This window comes from Accipiter gentilis, chromosome 34 (assembly GCF_929443795.1).
Source record: "Accipiter gentilis chromosome 34, bAccGen1.1, whole genome shotgun sequence".
Taxonomy (NCBI): domain Eukaryota; kingdom Metazoa; phylum Chordata; class Aves; order Accipitriformes; family Accipitridae; genus Astur; species Astur gentilis.
The window spans coordinates 2,249,559-2,273,321 of NC_064913.1; the positions used below are offsets into that span (position 1 = coordinate 2,249,559).

Genomic DNA, 23,763 nt, shown 5'->3' on the forward strand with positions numbered 1-23,763 from the left:
ATTTCTTTTTAGAACACTCCCCTCAGTCTTGAAAGCCATTCCATAGTATAACGAGAAAGATAATGAGCTTTAAGTTGCAACTTAAGTTCTCACCAAAATTTACATAAAGTTTTTCCTATTCCAAAACTTGAGCATGATTTGCATTCTCAGTGGGGGGAAATTAAATGGTCAAAATATTGTAACCCTTTCTTTCAACACTTGAATTTGGGAGAAACTTAGCTATGTCCTTAAATTAATAAAGGGAAGGGGAAAAACAAACAAACAAACAAAACCAACTTTGATTGCCTTTTCTTGCCACAAAGGTCAATTCAGCATTTTTTGTGCTTCGTAATTTTGATAAGGTACCATGTTTCTTTCCTCTCTGTGCATCAGCTTACTAATAAGAACTATGTGAGCAAACTGCTCTTGAAAGGAGTGGAGATATGCTGGAAGTAGAGGAATGGTGAAAGGAGCTTTAGTGTCCTTCATCACGCTACTGAGTACAGCCCACTTTTTCCAGGATTTCTCAACATAAAAATCTTGTAGCAGATTCTTCAGTAGACTTCTTGATCCCTTAAACATCTAAAAATGATATCTCATTAGGTCATCTAGAAGATGCAAAGTTTACTTCACTGGCAGTGTACTGAATCCTCAAACCATTCCTCCTACTGCCCTGCCAAACAGCAGTCAAAAAATACAGTCACTTTGATTTGAAGATCAAGGTATCGCACAGCTGTAAACTTAAGTTTCAGTTATACCAGAGCTTCATTAGTCTGTAAGTCAGGATGCTCTAGGGATTCAGATAGGGTTTTAGGTGCGCATTTACATTGTGCCTTCCCAAAATTTTAGTGATTTCTTTGCTGGTATTAAATTGTTTTTTAGGTGCCTATGATTCTGGTTGGCAATAAGTGTGACTTGGAAGATGAAAGAGTTGTGGGAAAGGAACAAGGTCAGAACCTAGCAAGGCAATGGAATAACTGTGCATTCTTAGAGTCTTCTGCAAAATCAAAGATAAATGTTAATGAGGTAAGGCCCATTACCTATGGGGTGGGGGGAGTGGCAGGGAGAGAAGGATGGGACACTGTTCTGTATTTGGTATTAAATTATTTGAGATAAGAACAAAAACTCCTAAGGGTTTTGTCAAAATTAGCAGTTCTGTAAAGAAAAACAGGGGCAAAAGCCTGTTTACTATCTAGCTACTTACTTGTTTAGCAGGAACTAGGTGACTGATCAAACACATGCATTTTTGGGACTTGCCATAGCACATGCCTTCTTATCCAGTGGGGGCAGCAGCATAAAGGGATGCAGAAATTTTTAGAGAAAAAATGTGTTAATATTTACATTTCTGGAACAGCTTGAATTTTATGATAAACCCTCCAGTTCATTGTGTCTTCTGGAAAACATTGCTGGCAGCATCAGTCAAGTTGAAAGGGCCTCTGTGCAAGACTTGCATGTAATCAAAAGAGTATGGTGGTTTTAAGCACAGCTGATTTTAAAAATAAGCAATGTGCGTTTAATTAGCTGAGAATTTCTGGAAACTATTCAGTTTTTCTTAAATACAAATTAATTGGCTTAACTATATAAAAGTCATATGTTTAATAAACTACAACTTCCATCAAATACTAAAAGCCCTTGTTGGAATGTTTGCTGCTTTGCAGCCAGTGCTTAGGAAACTTCTAGGATGGCTTTAGTATGAGGATTTCCTTGATTTAGGAGATGCAGAAATAATTACAACTGTATTGATTATGAATGAAACAGATGCTGTTTAATTGTAGTATGTAGACTCATCTTAAATTAGCCTTTCAACAAAATCATGTTCTAATTAGAATTCTAGGAGACTCAAAGTGTGAGAGTGTCTCATACATGAGTTACTTTTCTAGGAAATGTTACACTTATGTCATGCTGTAGTCCTAGAGAGGCTGCTGAATTAATTGTCTAGACTTCAGTATTTTTGAAGTATCTGGAAAAGCATGATCTCATTCAGATACAAGAGACTATTACTGAATATGCAGTGTACTCAAGTTACCGTGAAAATGTTTAGTTAAAACTTACTAGAACTTTCTTTAAAAGAATATCCTTACAGTGATTTGAGTTAGAAGAAAGCTGTGGCCTGTTTCTTGACCTCAGTGCTAAATTGCAAAGTAATAGCATATAGTAGTTGATCACTGTGGCATATATCATGCCATATATCAGATAAATTTGACCCAGGGGTTAAATAGCTGCAGATTATAGATGCCTTTCCAGTTTGCTTCATTGAAAGTGAAAAACCCTTAGCAGACAATTATCTTAAACAGTAAAAAACCCCAGGTATTAAGTAAGTATACAATTTCGCTTTCTGATAAGTAAATATTTACAGGGGTTCTTGAGTATGTGAGTACATAATGTGTGAAGATTCGAGGCTTAAGGTTATGAGAGAAGCCTCTTAATTCCAATAACCAACTGATTTTTATATTCTTAGATCTTTTACGACCTTGTGCGACAAATTAACAGAAAAACTCCAGTGCCTGGAAAAGCACGCAAAAAGTCGTCATGTCAGCTACTTTAATACATAGCTGTACTGTAGCTCTGAGCCAGGTAAACCTTTTAAAATTTTCCGTGTATTATGGCTATTAAAAACAAACAAAACAACAATGACAGAAAACCCTAAACTGTGGTAGCTGTTGATGCAGATCAGCATTGAAAACTCTTGATTTACATTATCATAGAGATTTTTATGGTCTTTATTTTGCCATTCCAAAGTCAGAACTGCAAATATATGCAAGACACACTGTTCATGCTAGTATCAATTTTTTTCAAGCTTTAAGGTGTTGGTAGAGCTCAAATTAACAATGTTCATTCTAATACTTCAAAAATTTAGCTTTTGGAAACAGTTTTCTTTTTTTAAAGGCTGATTAGAATATCCTGCAAGAGCTCAATTATCAGGAATGCACACTAAAATATTGCAGTTTGCATGTTAAAATGTCACTTCCTGCTTCGAACTCCTGGATATATTTGCATGATGTCATAGGAATTTAGCTTGCTTTCTTTGGACTATATGGATATTTTATAGGCTGCACTGTAATTAGTACCTTTGGAAGAGAATGGTGAAGTGATCGTTGTAACACTCCAAATATTTTACCTCGAGCTATTGGTGACTAGATCAATTTCTTGCTCGTTGGCAGTTGGCTAATGTTCTACATGACTAAATCCATGCTTTAAGAATGCTGCTGAAGGCTCAAGCAAGCTCCAGCCTGCTCTTTAAGTAAGCCTTTTCAGAAGTTAGTCAGCAGGCATGAATTTTCTTCTGCAACTTGTTCTTGGGCAGGTTGTTTCCTTCTTTCCACCTCCAGGCCTTAGTATGGGCAGAGGTCTCTCTTGATTGACCTGACATCATGCAAGTTGCCTGTTCATCTCGATTCCCTTCAATTTTACTGGACATATGGTGGTTCGTTTGCTTCAGTGCTATGATCCATTATTTTGTCATCCGATAGACCTATTTGATATACTGGAGGATCCCGGTAGGACATTTCACTGTCATAAATTGCAGGCTTTTATTAATATTCAGATAGTGGCATGTTTAACTCTTTTTGGTATCAATATTAAAACTTATTTAATTTGAACAACTTGAACCAGTTCAAAGTAAACCTGAGAGGGTCCAAAAGCATTAACTGAGGATGGCAGAAATGGCTGCCCCATTTCCTTAACAGGGCTTTTGGTTCAGGAATTTTGATCCTCCAAATGTGTGTTTGTTTTTAAAGCCACTGGAACTGTCATACTGTAAGCAAAACTAGTTCCACCCATCCAATACTACTACCACAGTTCAGCTTGGATTGCCATATGTATCCCAAATCAGTTTTACTGATTGAGACAGTCTGTTACTTGTATGTGTACAGTAGAAATTATACTAGTAGAAGAGAAGTGCTAAGGTTGTTTTCTAAGTCTATTTGCTAAGAATTTTCCTAGTTCCTGCTTTAGTTGCTTTAACTTAAAGAGCAATGACAAATAATTGTTACTAATACGAACCTCTTGTTTTGTTGTTACAGGTCTGAAGAACTGTTGCCCAATTCAACAGTGCCAGCATTCCAACTTTATTAAACCTACCAACATCTTAAATGGACTTTCCTGTGGTGGTACCCTTTAAGAAATGGATGAAAGCTACTACATCAGTTTGCACATTCTAATCACTTTCCAGTGTCATGAGAGATTTTTACTTATAAATATTCTAAGTGTATGCAACTGGTAAAACCAGAGCCTACATCCAGTATTACTGATAAGAGACATTGTTCATCCACCAATGTTGTACATGTATGAAAACTGTGTACTGTATACTTCAACAATCCCCACTTTCTATTGGAGAGTACAATAATGTAAATCCTAAAAGCACCACTATTTTAGCATAATAAAAGAAAGTCCAAAGAGCTCCTATATAGACTACTCCAGATAACTTTGCTTCATCGGTATTTGTAGCTTATTGTAACTTTTTTAAAGAAATACAGGATCATCATCATCGTATTGTACAAAAGCGCTTTGATTAACACAACAGCTATATAGTTTTTTAATTTTAGGAAAAACCTGTGGAGACAGTGATCTAGTCTTTAAGAGTCCTTTCAGTATAATGTCTGACTAAAGACATGGCCTTTAATATCTGTTGGGAAGGAAATGTCCAGACTTTTCAACCTTTTATTGTATGTTTCCTTTTCCTTGTTTACATAGGGAACAATGTTTATAGTTGTGTGTACAGTGGGGGTCTACAACAAGAAGTGTATATTTTAAAACGATTTTTTAATGATTTAACAATTTTTTGTAAATCATTTCTGGGCTTCTGCAGCTGTAGATTCTCACTGTGAATTCCCTTGCTTGCTCATGCATTAAGTGTATTTGCAATACCAAATATACAGGTTTAGTACTTTTGCCTGTTAGTGATTGTTTTACATGTGTAACGTTTTGGTTGAGATGTTAAATGGTGGAAGAGTACTGTGGATGTGAATGTGGGAAGTAATTTTAATCATGTGTAATTGGTCACAGGGCCTAAGTTGCAGTAATTAACTTTTGCTGATTTATTTAACAATGCCTTGTTGCTTTGTATGCATTAACGTTTGGGTGTAAAGATTGTGTGTATATCCAACAGGGAGCCACAGTATTTAAATTGACCAACCTAATGTTACAACTGCTTTGAGGTGGCCAAATGTAAACTAAAAGCCTTAATTAAAGTGGTGCAATTTTGTATGACTTAGCATCAGTAGTTCAATAAATTTGGATTGCCATGCAAGGGCTTGCATTACAGTTATATACTACTTGAATGTTTTGTGTTTTAGTAGTGCTAGTAAATATTGATTTTAAATCTCTTGCACAGTGCAGATTCATACATCTTAGGACGAAAATGAACCATTATGACTTTGTCTTCTGACAAATACATGCCGTAGATACTTCTTCTAATAGCATCCCGTGTGCTAGGGTGGATGAATTTCTGACTGAATGAAATTCCACTTACTGTTTTGGACTTGCAGTATTCCAAGTTCTAATGTAAGAGAGAGCATAACAGAAAAATACCTGTCTTCAAAGGTTAGACTATCAGTGGCTGTTTTGGGAACTTGAAAATATGTTGCCTGCTATTTTCCTTCTTTCCAGGAAGAATTCATTGTTAAAATTGACTTAGTGTAGCTTAAAAAAAAAAAAAAATCCTCATGGGAGAAAATAAGATTTTTCTGCATGATTAGACCATATTTGTTTGGTTTCAAGGAAATTTGCAGAAGAACATTCTTTCTTGCAGTACTGAGTGTAGAGTTTCGCAGACTTTTAAATATCTGTTAACACTGTTGGACTGTGAAGCGGAATGTGTGGACTGTGGATGATTTCCTAATCTTGGCTGTGCTGCTGAAAATTAATGTCACACCCAAATACTTGGTACCTCTTGTTTCTCTGGCACAGAATTATCAGAGCTTGTTCTAATCAATTGCTGCAAATTCAATCAGATTAGGTTAGCTAATACTGGTAAGCTTTGAGATAGTTTATGTTGCCCAAAGTAAATTAAGGAGCCCAGCTGATCCTTCTTGCTGGTAATTTCATCAGTCATCACCATTGTTTAATGGAGGTAATATACTCTTTCACTGTGTAGAGTCAGAGTTAAGACTGAAATTCCTTTTCATTTATCATTAGAAACCAGAACATGTGGTTGATGATCCCCATAAATATCTCTTTGGTACTCCCTGCATCCTGATTGCTCCCCAGAGTAGATGAGACTGGAGCACTGAATGCTCTAGTTCTTTTTTTCCACTAGGTACCTTCCTCCTTGTTGAGCTAATCAGTATTTTTCCTCCCTTCATTTTCAACCTCTGCTTATTCAGGTCTTATAACACTTTTATGTCCCAGTTGTCCTTTTATCAGTCTTCTTTATAATGTGTTTCTTTTCCAGGCAGCTGTACAGATGGCATTGGGTGGGAGGGAGAGAAAATTCTTTGATAACATCGGAGAGGGGGGCCCTGGTCTGGTCTTGGGGTCCAGCCAAAGAGTACCAATTACAGGGAACATCAGGCTTTGTCCTGAAAGCTCTCTACTGAAGGATTCTTGGCTGCTTTGTAGAATAGTAAATGTACAGTTCCTCAGCATTAGAGGTAGTCAGCTTGATCAAACCCCAGGGAAGTAAAATTTTCAGAAACTCTAACTTTACCATCTAAAGATTGTGCTAAAAAAATGAAATACACTGCCCCCCACCCCCCTATATTTAGAACTTAGGCCAGATTTGTAAAGCCAACACATTATAACCCAGGTAATACCTAAGCCCCAGGTTTCTTCTCCTTGAAAACTTAGGCAAGCTTCAAGGCAGCAGTATCCTGGTTGTTAAAGGGAAGATGCATGACAAAATGATGCTGAGGAAGTGATGGACATGAAGCATAAGGAAAAACACATGAAAGAATTTTCTTCATATCTAAGTAACTGCGGCATAAGAAGCTGTTCCCGCTGAGGAAGTGAACATCCAGTTCCCCACAGGAATTGGAACTATGTAAGCAGTTACCAATTCTAGAAAAGAATCCTCTGCTGAAATTTTTGAACAAACTTTTACATATCTCCAGGATAACTGCTTTGTGTACCAACGCTTAAGAAGTTCACGCTTGAACTACTTGTACAGAAACAGAGCGCTTCTCCTAAAGCTTTGGATGAAAACATGTATAATTCATATTTTGAGAACTAGCGCAGTAATTTTCCAAACTCAGTGTTAATACACATGTATTACTGCTTGTAAAGTTAGCTTATGCTTACAGTGCACACAAAGGTTGTGACTGCTTTATTTCCACCCTAATCTGAAATTGGTATATGTCGGTATTTAAATGTCTGAGCTTTCTATGGAAAAAGTAATGTTTATGTCCCGAAATACAGAAGTATTATTTAATGGAATTGCACTCTTCCTGTTAGGACTCTTTCCTTGCAGTATAAATTTTTCTTATACCTTGTTCCTAATGCCCTTTTTCATTCTCAAATTATTCTGTGAAATGAATGTCTACTTGCCTAACTTACAAGAGTATTTTGAGACATTGCAAGATGTTTTCAGATGTCCAAATGAATGAACTGTAAGCTCAGACTACTGCTCTTCTGCATAAGAGAACGTAACTTCTGGAAAAGTATTGTAGAATTAGATATTAAGTTTGTTTCATAATATGTACTGATATTGCAATGCTAGAGATGGGAGGTGGGAGGAGTTTGGAATTTGGATTAAACTGTGCATTTTCTCCTTTTCTGGTGTAAATAATGTTGCTGTTTCCTCATGGGTGAACACTACAGATGAGGATTTTCTTCTTTTAAAATGCTCTAAAGAAGCTATGGATGAATCAAACTTGATGGGTTTTTTCCAATGCTTTCTAATCTTTGCCAGTTTAGGGAATAACTTAAGAGGGGGAGAAATTTTGCCACAATACTGTACTTGTTCTAGATAGACTTCAGTTTAGACATATCAACAATAGAAAGTTATTTCTAGGTGTGAATGGTCAAAAATAGTAGTCTATATACAGCTGTCTATAGCACTTCTTGAATTGTAGTATGAAGATGCAGCCAAGCATCAGTGTAGACAGAAAGCTTTTAGTCCAATTTTAAACTGCTCTCCCAACAGCATTAGGCTATACTTCAATTTACAGCTTTTATTTTTGCCTGTGTATGGGAAGGAGAATAAAAGCAAAGAAAAAGTTGCTCAAATATGTAACAAAATGCAATTGTGTGCAGCAGAGCTCTTAAGCCAATTAGGTTCTTATTTCTGAGTCTTGAGCACCTTATGCTTTTCTTTGAAAGGTTTAGGAACAACGTGAAGATTCTTAAAACCTAATTTAGCTTCTCTGTTCTGTAAAGTAAACTCTCGAATGATACTTACATTTGTTGCAAACTTTACATTCTTAGTCTGGCACTATAAGTAAAGTTGGTTTTGTAGTCTTGATTTTGTTCTCAATGTTGCAATATCTGGGCTTCAAACAACAGATAAATGTGGATTTTGCTGCTTTTTGCTTTTTTCTGTGTTTGGGGTTTTGGGTTATTTGGGTTTTTTTGGTTTCGTTTTGGTTTTTTTTGTTTTTGTTTTTTTTTTAAATACCTTCCAAACCTATTTATTTTCAGAATTTTGAATTGTCAAGGAGAAGGTGGCTTCCTGGTTTTGGTGAGATGTTCTTTAGGGAGAGATTTATGAATGGAGGAAGAAATGTCTTCATAATTCCACTGCATTCATTTCAGCCTCAAAAAATATTAGTTCTGCCAAACAACAAGCTCTACAGCTTCATTTTAAGAAAGTGCACTGCCAGCAGGATTTTTTTTTTTTTCTTTGAGGTTGTGGCTGGGGTGAACTACTTCATTTGGAAGACATTGTAATTTCTAATTAATTCATGTAATGTCTTTTGGCGGCCGTAAACTTGGAGGGAAGGGGTGTTTCTGCAATCTTGGATACTGAGTGAAATTATTAAAGTAGAAGTTATAGTTCCTTCTTTCGTCATTATGCTTTCCTTTTTCATACTATGTGGCATTTTTACCTTATACTACTCAATCTAGCAGGGAGGAGTCAGTAACTTCACTCCTGTATGAAGTACAAAAATCTACATGTGAAATCCCAGCTCTCATAAACGGGGTTTACTACTTGTAACGTGCCCAATACAACAAAGACCTTTGGCACAGCTGTCATGATTTTCAGACACAAATAAAATGACAGTTACAAATTTGTCTCTTCTCTTTTTCCTTTTTAATAAAAAAGGGGTTTTAGCTGAGCTTCCTCAATAGGAGTAGGCATTGGAGTCAATCTGTTTAGGGTAAGACCCCCGGCAAACATTAATTTGAGAATCAACATGGGTATTTTAATACTAAGCAAGCACATAAACACTTTAATTAAATTCTTGAGATTGGCTTAAAGAAAAAAGTTTACATTTAATTTTTTTTTAAAATGGAAAAATTACACACTTCCAGGGATGTGTTTCAACTAAGAAAAGATGGGCTAAAACATGAGCTTTCTTCTTCTCATACAAAAAGACAAGGTATAGCATAGGTTCCAGTTTTCTTCGTACTGAATGCAGTTGTGCTGCTGTCACGCATTGCACAAGAACTTTGTTGTGTTCTTGCTTTTGATAGTTCTGAATTAAGACTATGATTTTATATAAGCAGATGTCATGTATGCAGCTTAGCAATGCATTAGGGCAATTTGATTTGTGAGCTGCCTAAATGTCTTTTCTAAAGGGTAGTTGGAGTTTTGAGTTAGTTATTTAATATTAATCTGAACTTAATCTGAATTTATCCTGAACTTTAACCTAGTACATCCTGTAAACCCCACTAACTTCACAGAAAGCTAGTGGAGAGCAGAGGAACCTCAGGTGTTGGCGATAGGCATGCCATGTTTCTGTGTTAGTTGTGTTAGCTGCTGAGTTGTCTTTGCTTGTCCTGCCTCTAAGAATGGAGCATTACTACCCCTTGTGATATTCTGACAGCATGGCTGCAGTTAGGATCAGTGTTGACACAAATACGTGAAACTTAAAGTGGATTTATAGTTTCTAATTAAAAAATTTAAATTCAGAGTTCTTTATATCACTGACTGAAAAATTTGTGTGCCCTTCTGCTTCTTGGAAGTGTAAGATGCTTGCATGAGACTTTCAGTTCTTTTTTCTCCTTTCCCCCCACCCCCTCTTTCCCCCTCAGTGGATAAATACGAAGTGGGATGACAGTCAAAAAATACTGCCTGAAACCACACCTCCAGGTTTTTGCCCTGTTGCCCTGCCCCTTGTCTCCTTACTGGAGCCAACTTGAAGCCTCTAAGGTGCCTCCCCAGCCTGCACGTGGAGGCTGTATATACAAAGACAAGGTCTCTCAAGGGGCCTGATCTTTTCTATTCTTTTACAGGTTGGTTTGGGTTTTTTTTAAAGCATGCATACTTCCCTCTTAATTTCTCTTCAGCCTTATTTCTTTTGCTTTGTTCTCATCTGTCATTGCTTTAAATAAACTTGAGGCAGCACACAAAAGAAGCATTTTCTCTGTCCTTGTTACATCTCTCATTTGTTTGCACCTTGGTGCCCTGAGGAAGGGCTAGCCCGAGAGTGCGAGCTGTTGGCAAAGAATTGAACCAGACACTGATTTGTGCATTACTCTGAACTTCCTGCTGCACTACAGGGACAATAATGCCACACTGCTCTCTCAGGATGTGTTGAGAGGTGAGTTCCGTTAAATATGTAGCACGGAATTAGGATATAATGGTTCCTTTACCATTCTTTTAGTTTTCTGCTGTAATGAAGGTTGTTGCCTTCACTTGTGCTTTCACGATAGTCTACGTGATAGAAGGACAACTTTTTTTAAATCCAAAACTATCTCCCAAATGACTAATCCACTCTCCTGGGGTCTTCTGCTTGCTTGTGTTCATGCATACCCAATTTTCATCAGGCTTCTCGGCTTTCTGCTTCTCGTGTAACCTTCTGAGGCTAGGCTCTCCAGCAGCTTCGAGACAACAAGCTTGGGTGCTGTGACATTTTGTCAGCATCTTAAGCAAGCTGTGGGACTTCAGGCTGTCGCCTTGCAGTTCTGCTGCCTTTTGCAGCTGTTTCCAGATGGATACTTCTGTATGAGGAATTTAAATGCCAAATTTGCTCAGAGTACCCCCTTGTAGCTGTAGCTCCAAATACATTCGAGTACCTGGCAAGTGCTTTTCAGCACTTGCCCATCTCTGCTAAAAAATGCACTTTGGACAGTTTTCCTTGTGCTAGAGTACAAGTCCATGAACTATTGTCAGTAGCGCAGTCATTTGTGCTGACGGAGCAGCAACAGTATTTTTCTACAGTTAAAAAGCGTGCAAAATCCGGGGGTGGGTGTGTGTGTGTGTGTGTAGTTTTGTAACTTTGAGTGATCCTGCGCGCTGGTTACTACTTTACCTCTTAAAAGTTGGTGCCAGTAGTCCGAGTTGCACTGGGAGAAACGGGAGAGGAAAAGAAACAAACAAACACCACTTCGTGCCCTTCTCCGTGCAACGAGATAACCTCAACAGCACCTGAGACTTTTAAATTAGGGCATTTTGGCTTTGGGGTTGGGTTTTTTTTTTTAAGCTTTGTCGCTTAATGCGGGCTCCCGCCGACTGACGGAGGAGAGCAGCCTTTGGCGGCTGGCAGCTCCCGCCCGGCCGGAGGAGGAGGACGGGGCAGGCCCTCACCCCTCACGGCCACCATGACCCCGCTCGCCTCAGCCCGTCCCGCCTTCCCCGCACTCCCGCAACGGCGCATGCGCAGCGCGGCGGCTCCCCGCCTTGCGCGAGCGGAAGTTCGCCTTTCTCCTTCCGGGCCGCGGGCCGGCGCTGGCGGAGGCGGGAACGCTTGAGGCCGGGCTGTGCCGGGCCGGGCCGGAGGCCGCTATGGAGAGGTGGGCAGACGGCGGGAGAGGGAGGGACGGGAACGACACGACACACGGTGCCGGGGGGGTGTGGGCTCCGCACCTGCGGGTGTGCTGTGATCTGACACATCCCGCTGTAGCGGCCGCGGAGGAGCGGTGCGCTGAGGGTGCGGGCTGGAAGAGTTTCTGAGGGGTAACGAAGGTTTTTTGTCACCCGGGAGCTTTGAACCTGCTTGATTTCTTCTGGAATGTGTCGATAGATTAAAGTGAAGCTGTTAATTAGGCGGGAATCGTTGAGCCGGGCCTTGGCAAGGCGCTCTGCAGGCGGGCCCGCGTAGGCAGTCACGGCTGCGGCCTTCGCAGTCCACCGGCGGCTTCTCACCCGAGTTTTAGTGATTGTTACCCGGTTTTGAGCCTTTCTGCAAGACACGTGAGCTTCCTCGATCTGTGGTGGTTTTGTGTATCTGAAGAAAAAAACCTCAAACGGTGACATCCTGTCATTCTTTCAATTTAATCTTTCAATTCGAAATTGCATTTTGTGTAGTTGCATCTCTTACTAGGAGGAGGAGGAACAAAGTGTGGGTTTTCAGACAAACCCATTTTCCTGAGCTGATGAGCAATACTAAACGTTCTGTAGAGGAAACTGGGCATCCGTAAGAGAATTAGAGGTGCCTTATGCTTTGTTTAAGCTTCCCAGTTGTGGAGTTACTTGAAGCTACAAAAAAACCCTTGTTGTATGTTCTGCTTGGGTTCACTTGCTTACTTTGTGTCTGTGGTGCTGTTCTCTAGAAATGATTTTGGAGATGTGTTATCCCCCCATGATGTAGAGATGGCCAGACCTGGATGGAAGCAAAGTTCTCAGAAAAGAGTTTCTAGTATCCTTTTTCTGTAAAGACTTTTTATCTTCTCTTTAATTATTGCTCACTACGTTCACAAGGTCTGTTTATTTTTACCAGTGCTTTGATTTTGAGCAAGCGTGTTGAGAATAGTTTTTAAGCATACAGCAAGTTACTCTCTGGTTCTTACCCATTTAAAGTGAAGAATGTACGAATGTAATGTGAAATTGTTATTTGTGAGGTATTCTGCGGTCAAAATTTTGCTATTGAACTGTCTCATTTTCCCTGTTTGTAGTTTTTTTTCTTTTCTGTGTGGTATTTTCATGTATTAAAATGGAGAAAATTTCAAAAACAAAACTGCGGTATCTAAAAACTAGTGGGGAAGGATATTAATGACTGACTGAAAGAGCGACCACAAAATCTGGATGAGTTTCAAGAACTTAGGGGTGAGCCAAAAAGATGCAATTCTTTGCCTTTTCACAGAGTAGTATTTCCTCTGAGTGGAATTTTCTCTCCCTTCCTTTTCCCCACATTGTAGTCTCAAGCAACATCAAAGCTGTTGTAGTGATGGCTCAGAACAGGTTATTCAGTAGACTTCAGGTAAAGTAAGAAATTGTTGAAATGCTTGCATAATCAGTTCTTGACTATATTTAGATGGATTATTTCGATTGTGGGTTAAATATGATTGCAGGGGTGTTGCACTGCCTATCTCCTGAACTTGTGCCATCACGTTTGTGTAGCATGGTGCTTTACAGTTTTTCGTGGGCTTACGAACTCAGGTTGACATCAGCCCGGAGAACTATGAGAGCCATAGCTGACATCTCTGAGGTTTTTGACAAAATTAAGTTTTCTTCATTATATCTTAATTTTGTGGTTTTATGCTTTTCTGCGTGTATTGTGTTATCAGAGTATCATGATTATTCAGTATATCTAACCTCCCATCTGCAGTAAGAGGAGTGCACAGACGTAGATTTATATTTCCACAGAATTTTTTCCTCCACTTATTCACAATAAGAAAAAAATACCGTGTAATTTGACAGTTAATATAATGGTATTTTTCTGGCTATGGCAGCAAAGGAATCCAGTACACTTCCTCATCCTTCTGGTTTTTGCAAGCAGAATAAAATTAGTGAGATTGTCCCTAAGAATCATGACATTCTTGGACACTGATACAACACAGGATACTGAAACTTTTACACAACTACTTCTTAGTAAGCCATACCTGGAGCACTGAACCTAGTTGCTGACAGGAAAAGGCAAAGTAGAGCAACGGCCTAAAGTCATCAGCATCCTGAAACTAAGAGAACTGTTTTTTTAAATACATTCAGTCTCAGATTTTCTTGTTATGGGTTATGCAGCATAAAGCAGTTCCTCGTGGGGCAAAAGTACTCTCTTTGATCTGAGCAGTTATGAGAAGTGAGGAGTCCCAGACCTGCTGCGCTCAGGCTTCTGAACTTTACCTTGCAGTGTCTCTTTTTTTTAGCCCACCAGCTTTTAAGCTTCTGGTGAAATGTTTTGTGAGCTGAGGCTCATGAATGGGACTTTCTGCTTTAATCTGAAAGACAAGATGTATAATATTCATAATATTTGAGCTACAGTAAATTATTTTTCCTTTCCAAGTATTCACAATTGTTTTGAATAGAGCTGAAAGCGTGTTTAGGAGAATGTTTCTTAACTTGTTTGTTAATCAGTTCTTACATCGCTGGATGACACTATTGGAAACATGACACCCAGAGGACAGCTGATTTCCCGAACTCCTAGTTCATTGCTTCGCCAGCCAGGTAAGACTATTTTCTTTCTTTAGTATTTAGTTAAAGGAATAATATGCTTGGACTTCATAATTGATAACAATTCATAACACTGAAAGACATGAATGTACTGTAGTGGGTCTAGTGAAGGGCCACAAAGTTGAGAAAAGCTGGGATTGTTTAGCCTGGGAAAGAGAAGGCTCGGGGAGGCAGGGGAGGGTCTTGTCGATGTGCATAAATACCTGATGGGAGGGAGTAAGAAGACAACCAGGCTCTTGGTGGCATCCAGTGAAAAGACAAGAGGCAATGGGCACAACAGGATATACAGGGAATTCTGTTTAAACATAAGAAAACACTTTTTTACTGTAAGGGTGATTGAACGCTAGAGCTGGTTGCCCAGACGGTCTGTGGAGTCTCAGTCCTTGGAGATAATAAAAGCTGACTGGACAAGGTCCTGAACAACCTTTTCTAGTTGACACTGCTTTGGGTAGGGGGCTTGGAGCGGTTGATCTCCAGAGGTTCCTTCCAACCTCAACTACTTGGTGATTGTGAAGTTAAACGTGTTTATAAATAGAGAAGAAAACACCTAGTAGCAGTCAACATATATGTTCATATGTTACATATTTATGCTATTGCTGAATGCCAATGGATTTTTGCCTTTCCGTTTTTAGAGGGTGTTTGAGCTTCATTTTCTTTGTTTGGCACAAGAGTGTGTCCAGTATCGTTTCAGTTTCTCTCAAGTACCATGTTGAAACTGATTCTTACTAGTCAGCAATCTAGTTTGTTGTGTTTCCTTCTTTTTCACAACCTTCTTTTGGTTTTGCAGTAGCTTTTAATTCTTTGAGATAGTGTGTGGTGTCTCTTCAGGTATTTTTCCATCCTTGTTTTTGTGGCAGTTTAGTTCTGTTGCTGACCTTTCTACCATGTGTGTTTATTGGCAAATGATTTCCCTCTCCACTAGCAGGAGAAGAAATTAGATGGCACACCTCACAGAAAGGCTGTGGAACCACACATGTTGGCTAAGGTCAGGTTGCCCTGAAACCTCCCAATCTCAACCTCTGTTCTGCATCAGCTGACGCATATCAGGAGTGTGTTGAGGGTTATTCCCAAACTGGCACTGGTGCAAAGATAGTTCCAGACAGACTGATTCTTCATGGTTTCTCAGGGTGCCTGGCAAGTTCTGTGTAGCCCCTGCTTGTTCTCATTTAGTGTAATATCTAGTGGCTTCTGTTTGGGTGGCCAACAGTAAAGACAAATGCTGTTAGCATCAGCCGTCTTCTTGAGCACAAGCTACTTGTGTGTCAGCATTGGCAGCTCTCGCAGTGAAAGTGCAAGTTGTTCTTAGTGTTGACTTGACACTAAACATACTGTGAAAAGGTCTGTAATCCTTTAGACCCTTCCTCACTAGCTGTGGGTGAAATAAAGAAACATGCCTATTCCTTACATTTCCATGTCATCACCAGGGCTTACCTCCCTTTTCCTTGTCACAGTCTCTTCCTGTAGTCTTTATTTTGTCATCATTCAGACGTTTATATAAGGGGTTCCTATTTTTTTGTTATCATCTCGCTTGTGTGTTTTCCATCAAGCTCCAAGAGCGTGGCTGCACCTTCTGCTGCTCCACATCCTTCCTTCAGGACTGCTTGGAGATGGGTGATGAGTTAGTTGTTTTAAAGAGAGGAGCATTATGTGTCATACTGTGATGGTCAGAGGGTACTTCAAAATCAAGTAACTCTTTTCCCACTTTTATCTTCAAATTAGAACATGTGTATACCATCTTGACCATTGTCTGTCTTCAGTGAAGATCTTTATTTCAGTTAGTGTTTTGATCTATCAGCTTGCCATGATTTTGTTGCTATGAAGTTCGTTTTGTCTATTTTCAGAAAGCTCAACAGTACAGAATTTCATAAGAGGTAGTGTACAGTTTGTTTTTGCAGCAGCTACCCCCAAACCATATAGGGAGTTGATGTCAGGTGAAAGTAGAGATCACAGATGGAAAATACTCTGATCAAGAAGGTTTAATGTTAAGCAGTTCTGTTCATTTGTATGGCCAGTCAGCATAGAGATGTAACATGAGGAGATGTTACTAGACAGCATATACTCTGTAAACCTGCCATCTGTTTTTTAACAGACTTCAGAAGGAGACTGTCTGGTTTCTGAATAATGATTCTCTCTGCAAACTTCCCTAAATGGCTGATGGTTATCCATGTGTGTGCGTATGATCTGTGATAAACTTTCTTCAAACAGCACTTTGAGTGGACAGAGAGTCCTTCCAGAAGGTTTGCTATTTGCTGTTCCCACACTATTTAATCTGAAGACTTCTGCGCTTCTTTGTTACAACTGCATTTCTCCTTGGCATCCTGGCTTTCATCTGTTTTACCTCTGGCACTGCATTGTACAGATTTTCTGAGAGTCACAAGTGTCATCAGCTACATAACACTAGAGCTACTTCTCTTTCAAACTGTCTGAAGATTCTGCAACAAACAAAGCATCGGCATTTTCACTCCTGTTTCTGTTCCCGTTGCACACTCCCATTCCTACAGTGGGACATTTAAAGTGTTCTTATGAAGTGCATCCATTATCTCCTCTCCCAAGGACAAGGGATTTTGCTTCCTTTGATGTCAGTTGCTCCAAATTGTGGCTTTGGGAGTATTAGAAACTGTATGTGAGGATTATTCAACATAGTTCTTTTCTGCCACCCTGTGAATTCTTAACCCTTGAGTCCATTGTGTCGTATGGGTAGGGGGGGTTACAGCAGTTACTTTCTGGTACCATGGAGGAGAGAAGGATTATCCATTAACGATTTAAATGCTTTGATCTGCAACTTCAGAGTCAGACTGTTAATGCTAGTAGCCATAATTCTAGTTCAACAGATTGAAAATTGATTTGTCTCTTTGATTTTCAGTATGTGTGACTTTCATGTCTCAAGACTTTAGGGAAAGTTCATTGGGAACAAAACCTTTGATTCTTCAACTTTCTCAGTCTGTGTGAAACTGATGCATGGAAAACTAAATCTACCTATTGATACAAAGCCTTCTAAGGTCCCTGTACCTGTTTGCAATGACCTTGCCCCCTTATAATTTGAGGGTGTCGGAGATCTGATGAGATAAACTCGTGGCAACCTTCAGGACCAGGGAAATTCCAAGAAAGTTCTTTTTACCTCAGGCACTGAAAAAAAAAAAAAAAAGTGCCACAGGCATTTGATTTTCTGCTTCCAAACTGGATGGTCTGATAGAAACCCTGGACATGCTCTTTATTTTGTGGTTGTATATGCTGTTGTGGGCATCTTTGATGCCTCTGCTTCCAGCAGTCCAAAAGGAAACGTTAATGATCTCAATGCTGACTGAAGCTGTCTTGTTATCAAGAACTGCTGTTGAGGGTTGTACAAGCACTTCTCTCTCCAAATTTGCTAACAAAATGTTGGGACTACGTGTCATTCCCTCTTTACCACTGTTGACACAGCTCCTGATTTGGCTGTCACTGTCAATGTTTTTAGGTGGCTTCCCAGGCTGTTTGTGATTGATAAGGGGACCAAAGCAGCTACTGTCTCGATGCAAATTTTGTGGTCTTTGGACTGTATGAAGGTCTGTTGTGGTAGAGCTCCCTGTTGTCATAGGCTGTGGCATTTATCATCTTGCATAGCAGTGTCTCCATTTTTAATGTGGGTCAGATATTCCTGGGAACACCAGCCGTTGCACTCATGTGCGGGATTATCTGGAGCAGATGTAGTGCTTGGTGGAGCAGACTTGTGGTTGCCTGTTGCTTTAAGGGTTTGGAGACCAATTTCCAAGGAAGAGTGACTTGAGATTTATAGCTATCTATGTTCATGGTGTGTGTTTACTAGTGAACTCTAGTAACTGAAGGTGTGTCACATATTTGGTGCATATGTACACTCGCGTTCAACCTGGCTTCAGACTTCTATCTGGAATGCTGCTGGACTTGAGGAGGAACTGAAATGACAGTAGATGGGCTTTGTCTTTATGTTTATACATGGCCTACTTCAAAAACTAGGGCTTGAGTATGCTCCAAACTTGGTTAACAGGGTGTTTGTATAACTCCAGCATAACTAGATATGTAGATTATTAAGTTCCATTATTGATAATTAACCTTATTTCTAAGTGTTCTTGGGCCTAAGACTTCTTTTTCTTTTATAATTGGCATTTGTGGCTTTGGTACAAGCCTTCTGATGGAAGGAAAATGAAGATGGACAGGAGCAAGTTATTTCTCCATCAGGTTGGTTTGTCTGTTTCTTGTGTGATGGAGCAGGATTTCATAAATACTTCAATCTCCATTATAAGATTTCTTTTGGACCTCCTTGATAGAGCATAGTGGCCTTAAATACTTTTTCTTTCCAGAAAAGGCACGGTCTCTTTCAACTACTGCACTAACTCGAAGCTCCATGAAGCCATCAGATATGTCTGCCATCCTGGGAACAGGAGGGAAATCTCCTCTGATTCTACCAACTCCTGGACTTTTTGGCAATCTGTCAATGGTAAGATGGTTAGAGCACCTTTTTCTCTTGTTGTTTCTGTGAAACTTTTAAGAAACTACAAGTTTACAGTGTTTCAGTGGTGTTTGCACCAAGGACAAACTGTGGGTGGTACAAGCTTGCTAGTACTACTATTGCTGCTTGCTACTAGTATTATTTATTACTGTGGTGTTTGAGATGATGTGGTGAGGAATAATGGGGGGTTTTAAGGACTTGCTAAATACACCATGTGTGTTAAGCTAGTCCTTATAACATCAGCTTGTAACTACAAAAATCCTGACTTTGCTTGTTTACAAATTCTTCAAAGACAATTGTTCTATGTCAGCAAGTTAAACCTTCAGAATTTTTCTTATTTTAGCACTCTCCAGTATTAGGCTTCACTTGGATGTTAAAGTTTGGACTTCAAAGAATAAGCTCTTCTGATCACTTTTCAGATGATAATTATCTTCTACTGTAATGTCTTTGGAAAAACACTGATTAGACAATTTATCAGTAGGGACATCTGAAGTATTTTATCTCTGTTTATTTTTAAATTAACTCAAGTTAAGATGTCTTTCTGTATGTGCATTTTAATTCATTTTCCCTTCTAGTTGTTTCTATAGTTTGTTACAGTCCATTTGTTTCTTTAAATGATCAGGTTCTGGGGCCTAGTTGACCAACATGTATACAGCTCTTAGCAGTGCCACTTTTCCTCTGATTCAGAGCCTCTTGTCATTCTGTAACTAGTGTTTTGTGAGTGGAGTACATTTTAGGTTAGCATTTAGTGCTCTGACTTTAATCCTGTTTAGATTAGCAGGGTGAAACTTGGGACTAGACAAGGGCTTTCACAGGAGGGTGATGGGAAAAGGACTTAAAATTATGTCTTGTGGAAATTTGTGGTAGATAAGAACACTTATCAGCCCTTTTTGCATTTCCCACAGAGACCTGAAATGATTTTACTGGAACTGAGTTTCTTGTTATTTTTACTCTGCAGTCAGAGTGCTTATAGCATTCTGTTCTGGTTGGCTAGAGGGCTGTAATGGCAGAGAGAGATCAGACAAGAGGAATACTGTGGTAGAAACTGGGGTATAAAAGGAAGAGTAACAGGTATATGTCCACAGGTTTTGAATATACTTAAGCGACTGCTACAGCAATGTCATCTGGTTCCCTGTTTGTACTTGTTTGGGTGGGACCATTTTAAGAGTGGAAAAAAGAATCAACCAGTGGCACACCTCTAGGTCTTTGTATAGCATTAATTGCTGCTGAGAAAGCAATTGCTGTCATGGAAACAGCTACAGGAAGCTGTCCTCTCAGTGCAGTGTATGTACAGTCTATCTTCTCTTTTGGCCATTTTGCTGCTCTGATGTCAGATATGTTATCAAATACCTACCCTGAAATACCCCCCACAAAGTATAGGTATGTAATTATTTCCCCCTTTAATATTCTGATACTTGTTATTATTTTAAACATGTATTGCTTCATTTGATTAACTGGTTTTGAGCAGTTCACCAAGAAGGCTGAAAGACTGGTAAATGGTTCTGATTCAAATTTAACTATTTGGCATAACTTTTCACAGCTGCTTTACGACCTAGTCAATGTTATTCTGTCTTTTTACTTCAAACGACAAAATACTAAGTAAACATTTAGTGTACTAGAAATGAAAGTTTAGAGTGATTTATTTGTTTTAAGATGAAAAGTGATACATGGTGTTTTAAAGTAGATGGTCTTATTAGATTAGCTTCTACTTGAGTATTTCCTGGGGAAAAAAAAAAAAAAAAAAAAGATAATTTCCTTTTCCCAGATTAAAATTTATCTTTTCAGAGCTGTTTGTTAAAGGCATAGTTGCACCCTATCTAAAGGCAGTTATTTCATGATTAGTTTTTTAGGATTGCTCTGTTTATACCATTCATATAGAAGGAAGAAACTTGGAGCTAGGCTTACAATAGTCTGAGATTGCCATTTATTTTCCTTATGTTCTTGTTTTGCTTTTAGTTGGATGAAACTAGCTGGACAATGGCACTCTCGCCTCAGCAGACAGGAAAGTTCGTAAATCTAGACATGTCCAATACGACAGAAGATGTCACTATGAGTGCTGTGCTGTTGCGTGAGGATGATCCTGGGGAAGCTGGTGAGACAATCTGACATTTAGTGGGATATAAATACGTATGTCCTTTTTTTTCTGTATTATTTTGCTGATATTCCTTTGTCAAAAACAGTCTAGTTAAAAAAGTTCAGAAAGTTAATCTCTTCCTGTTATGGGAGTTTTGAGACTTTCTGTCTTCTGTGGAACTTGATGGCACATATGGGGTGCTCTGGTGACATGAGATGCCAACTGGATTAGTTTTGTGGAGATATGCAAATGATCTTTTTGTTAAACTTTCACAGATGACAGGTTTACAGCAAAAGTTTTTTAAGTATTTGACTTACCTCGTAGCTTCTGTGTATCTTAACTATCTTAGTTGATAAGTTCTTCTGACTTCATGGGATATAAATAGTTCATATCATCATTGTCTTCATTTAGATTTACGAAAGATGATATGCCTTGTTATCAGAAGGATTTTTTTTGTAGTCTGTTGGGGTTTTTTTACCAAATTGTGTCTGACTAATATGGCTGTTTCTTCTTAAATCTGTTCTAGCTACTATGAGCATGTACTCAGATTTTCTGCATTCCTTCTTGAAACATACATCAACTACCATTTTTGATCTTGTGGATGAGTATGAAAGTATTTGTAACAGTCAGGTAAGTAGTTTGCTTGGGGTTTTGTTCACTTTATTTTACAGTCCCTTCCCAAAGTAGTATTGCTGTTTTTCTTTAAGCTGAGAAGTCAGAGTGCTTAACATAGACACTTTAAATCTTCCAGCTGGTTGCAGTCTTATGAGTCACTGAACACTAGCACTGAATAGCATCTCTCTTTCCTCATACACTACTTTGGCACGGGAATACCCATTGTGTAGCTTGCTGAATACTGAAAATGTCATCTGGCTGCCATTCCACTACAAGTGTCAAGTGACAATAAACATGAGCAGATGTATAGATATTTTTTTTTTGTTAATGATAAGCTGGATTAAAGTGTTCTTATTTCTCTCGGATATAAATAAATAAAATCATTGTATTATGATGCTTTAAGAGTTTTCTCCTACATTACTAACAAGCTGGCCGTAGAGGGCTCAACATTAGCTTTAAAGTGTCTCTGCTTTTAGACATAGTTTTTTATTTGATTGGCTGTTGACCGACAGTTCAGGATCAGCAGGGATTGACAGTTTGAAAGGAAGAAACTATGATGCTTCTATCAGTAAGTGTTGATCATAAAAGAGATAGGTAGGCAGGTAATTTTTTTTAAGAGACTTCATAAGAAAGTGCATTCTTGGTAGAAGGTTGCTAGCCCTGTTTTGTGCAAATTTGTTGTTGGGGCTGGGTAAGTTGGAGAACGCTGAGATCTTCAATGAGGCGTGTACCACAACTGTGTTCCCAAGTGGGAAGCAGACAAGAGAAGGAAAATAAATGTGAACTTGATTATTTTGTGAGATGGTGGAACTTCTGAGCTTAAATGGAAAAGAAAGTCTCTTCCATTCCTCCTGTTAGAGTATGTGGATACCATCTACAAGATCATGGAACATAGACTGGTCGTTTTAAGCCATGTGGAATTGAGGAGAGTTGACTGCATGTTACCATACAAAAGTAGAGCAAAGGATGCTGCTCCAAGGATTGGTTTGGTGTTGCTGAGGGGTTTGAGATGGGGGTGGAGGGGCAGCCCTGAGCTCTCATGCTGCCTCTCTGCTGAGATCAGCCCCATGGCTTCTAGCAGCCATCAACTCTTTTCATATTTTCTGGGAGGTGATAGAAGAGAACAGAAGATCATGTTCCTCTCTTGCATTGTGATGGTACACATCATTCTTTTCTCCAAATCTGTTGCTCACCTCCCACTTGAAAACTGATGAAGATATTGATGCCTGACAAATTGGGTACTCCTAAAATGTAAGAGTTTGGGGCTGTTCTCAGAAGTAGGAGGAGCTCTGGAACTAGCTACTGATGGAGAAGACTTTATTGTCCACATTTTCTTCATAATAAATAAAGGAAATGATAATAGAATTTCTTTTCGGTGATACTGTAAATTATGTGGTAACCAACAGTTTGGGTTTCCTCATTTAACAGAGCTAGAAAGAGAAGGGTATCTTTCAGGCACTGATAAAAGCATAAATGCTGTCGCAAATACCAGTAGGGCTGACTTTATGACTTTGTTTGGTATTGATGTATATGGAAAAAAAGTTGGGGAATTTGGTGGTTTGTTTTTTGTGTGGTCTGTTTTTTCAGTTTTTTTCAATGGTTGTCTTCTCTCCCTCCCAGTCTTCTGGTGCTTTTTAATTGATCAACATAAGCTGTTTTTATCCTGGCTTTGTACGGTGCATTGCAAAACAAAGCTGCTCTCTTGGTTTATGGCCTCTAGGCTGTGTTAATATTATTTTTATTAATAATTAAGGGAATTTATGGTGTGGAGTATCATTTACCTATTTTGGAGAGATGGTAATCAAACTTAGTTGTTGAAAGCACTCAGGATAATGAAAAGATTGCTGTAATGGCTTAGGAAAAAAATACAATGATGGACAATATTAACTATGTATAAATTTATTTACCTCAGGTGAATATACTAGGGAAAATAGTTTATCGGGCAACTCCTGGACAGCAAAAGTTTTCAAAAACTGCCAGTGTGTTGTGGCTTCTCAAGCAGGAGATGGTAACGTGGAGACTGTTGTCCTCGCTTTATAGGTAATTGCTTTGAAATGCATGTTATGTTTATACACTGACCTGGCTTTCTTAGATATATTTTTTTTATGAGTTTATAAATACAGAGTGAGGCAATTAAGTTCCTATTAATAATCTGTTTATGGAACTAGGTGCTGATATATATGTCTATTTATTATCTATTTACAGAAA

The 23,763-nt window shown here is 38.9% G+C and overlaps 2 protein-coding genes across 5 annotated transcripts in view; both read left to right on the forward strand.

Moving 5' to 3' along the window:
- The window catches only part of RAP1B (RAP1B, member of RAS oncogene family), a 35,156-nt gene extending 26,245 nt beyond the window's left edge, over positions 1-8,911 (forward strand). For both annotated transcript variants that reach the window (XM_049791921.1, XM_049791923.1), the window contains 3 exons: positions 862-1,005; positions 2,438-2,553; positions 4,002-8,911. In XM_049791921.1, coding sequence (XP_049647878.1) covers positions 862-1,005; positions 2,438-2,524 — 231 coding nt within the window. In that variant the 3' untranslated portion in view covers positions 2,525-2,553; positions 4,002-8,911. The remainder of the gene's footprint in view (positions 1-861; positions 1,006-2,437; positions 2,554-4,001) is intronic.
- A 2,816-nt stretch (positions 8,912-11,727) lies between these two features.
- The window catches only part of NUP107 (nucleoporin 107), a 31,385-nt gene continuing 19,349 nt past the window's right edge, over positions 11,728-23,763 (forward strand). Inside the window, exons 1-7 of one of the 3 annotated variants that reach the window (XM_049792264.1) lie at positions 11,728-11,811; positions 12,571-12,656; positions 14,309-14,398; positions 18,718-18,854; positions 20,823-20,958; positions 21,467-21,570; positions 23,468-23,595. In XM_049792264.1, the coding sequence (XP_049648221.1) occupies positions 11,804-11,811; positions 12,571-12,656; positions 14,309-14,398; positions 18,718-18,854; positions 20,823-20,958; positions 21,467-21,570; positions 23,468-23,595 (689 nt within the window). In that variant the 5' untranslated portion in view covers positions 11,728-11,803. Of the gene's footprint in view, positions 11,812-12,570; positions 12,657-14,308; positions 14,399-14,598; positions 18,596-18,717; positions 18,855-20,822; positions 20,959-21,466; positions 21,571-23,467; positions 23,596-23,763 lie in introns of those variants that run through there. The other 2 variants (XM_049792266.1, XM_049792265.1) reach the window with 2 other exon arrangements.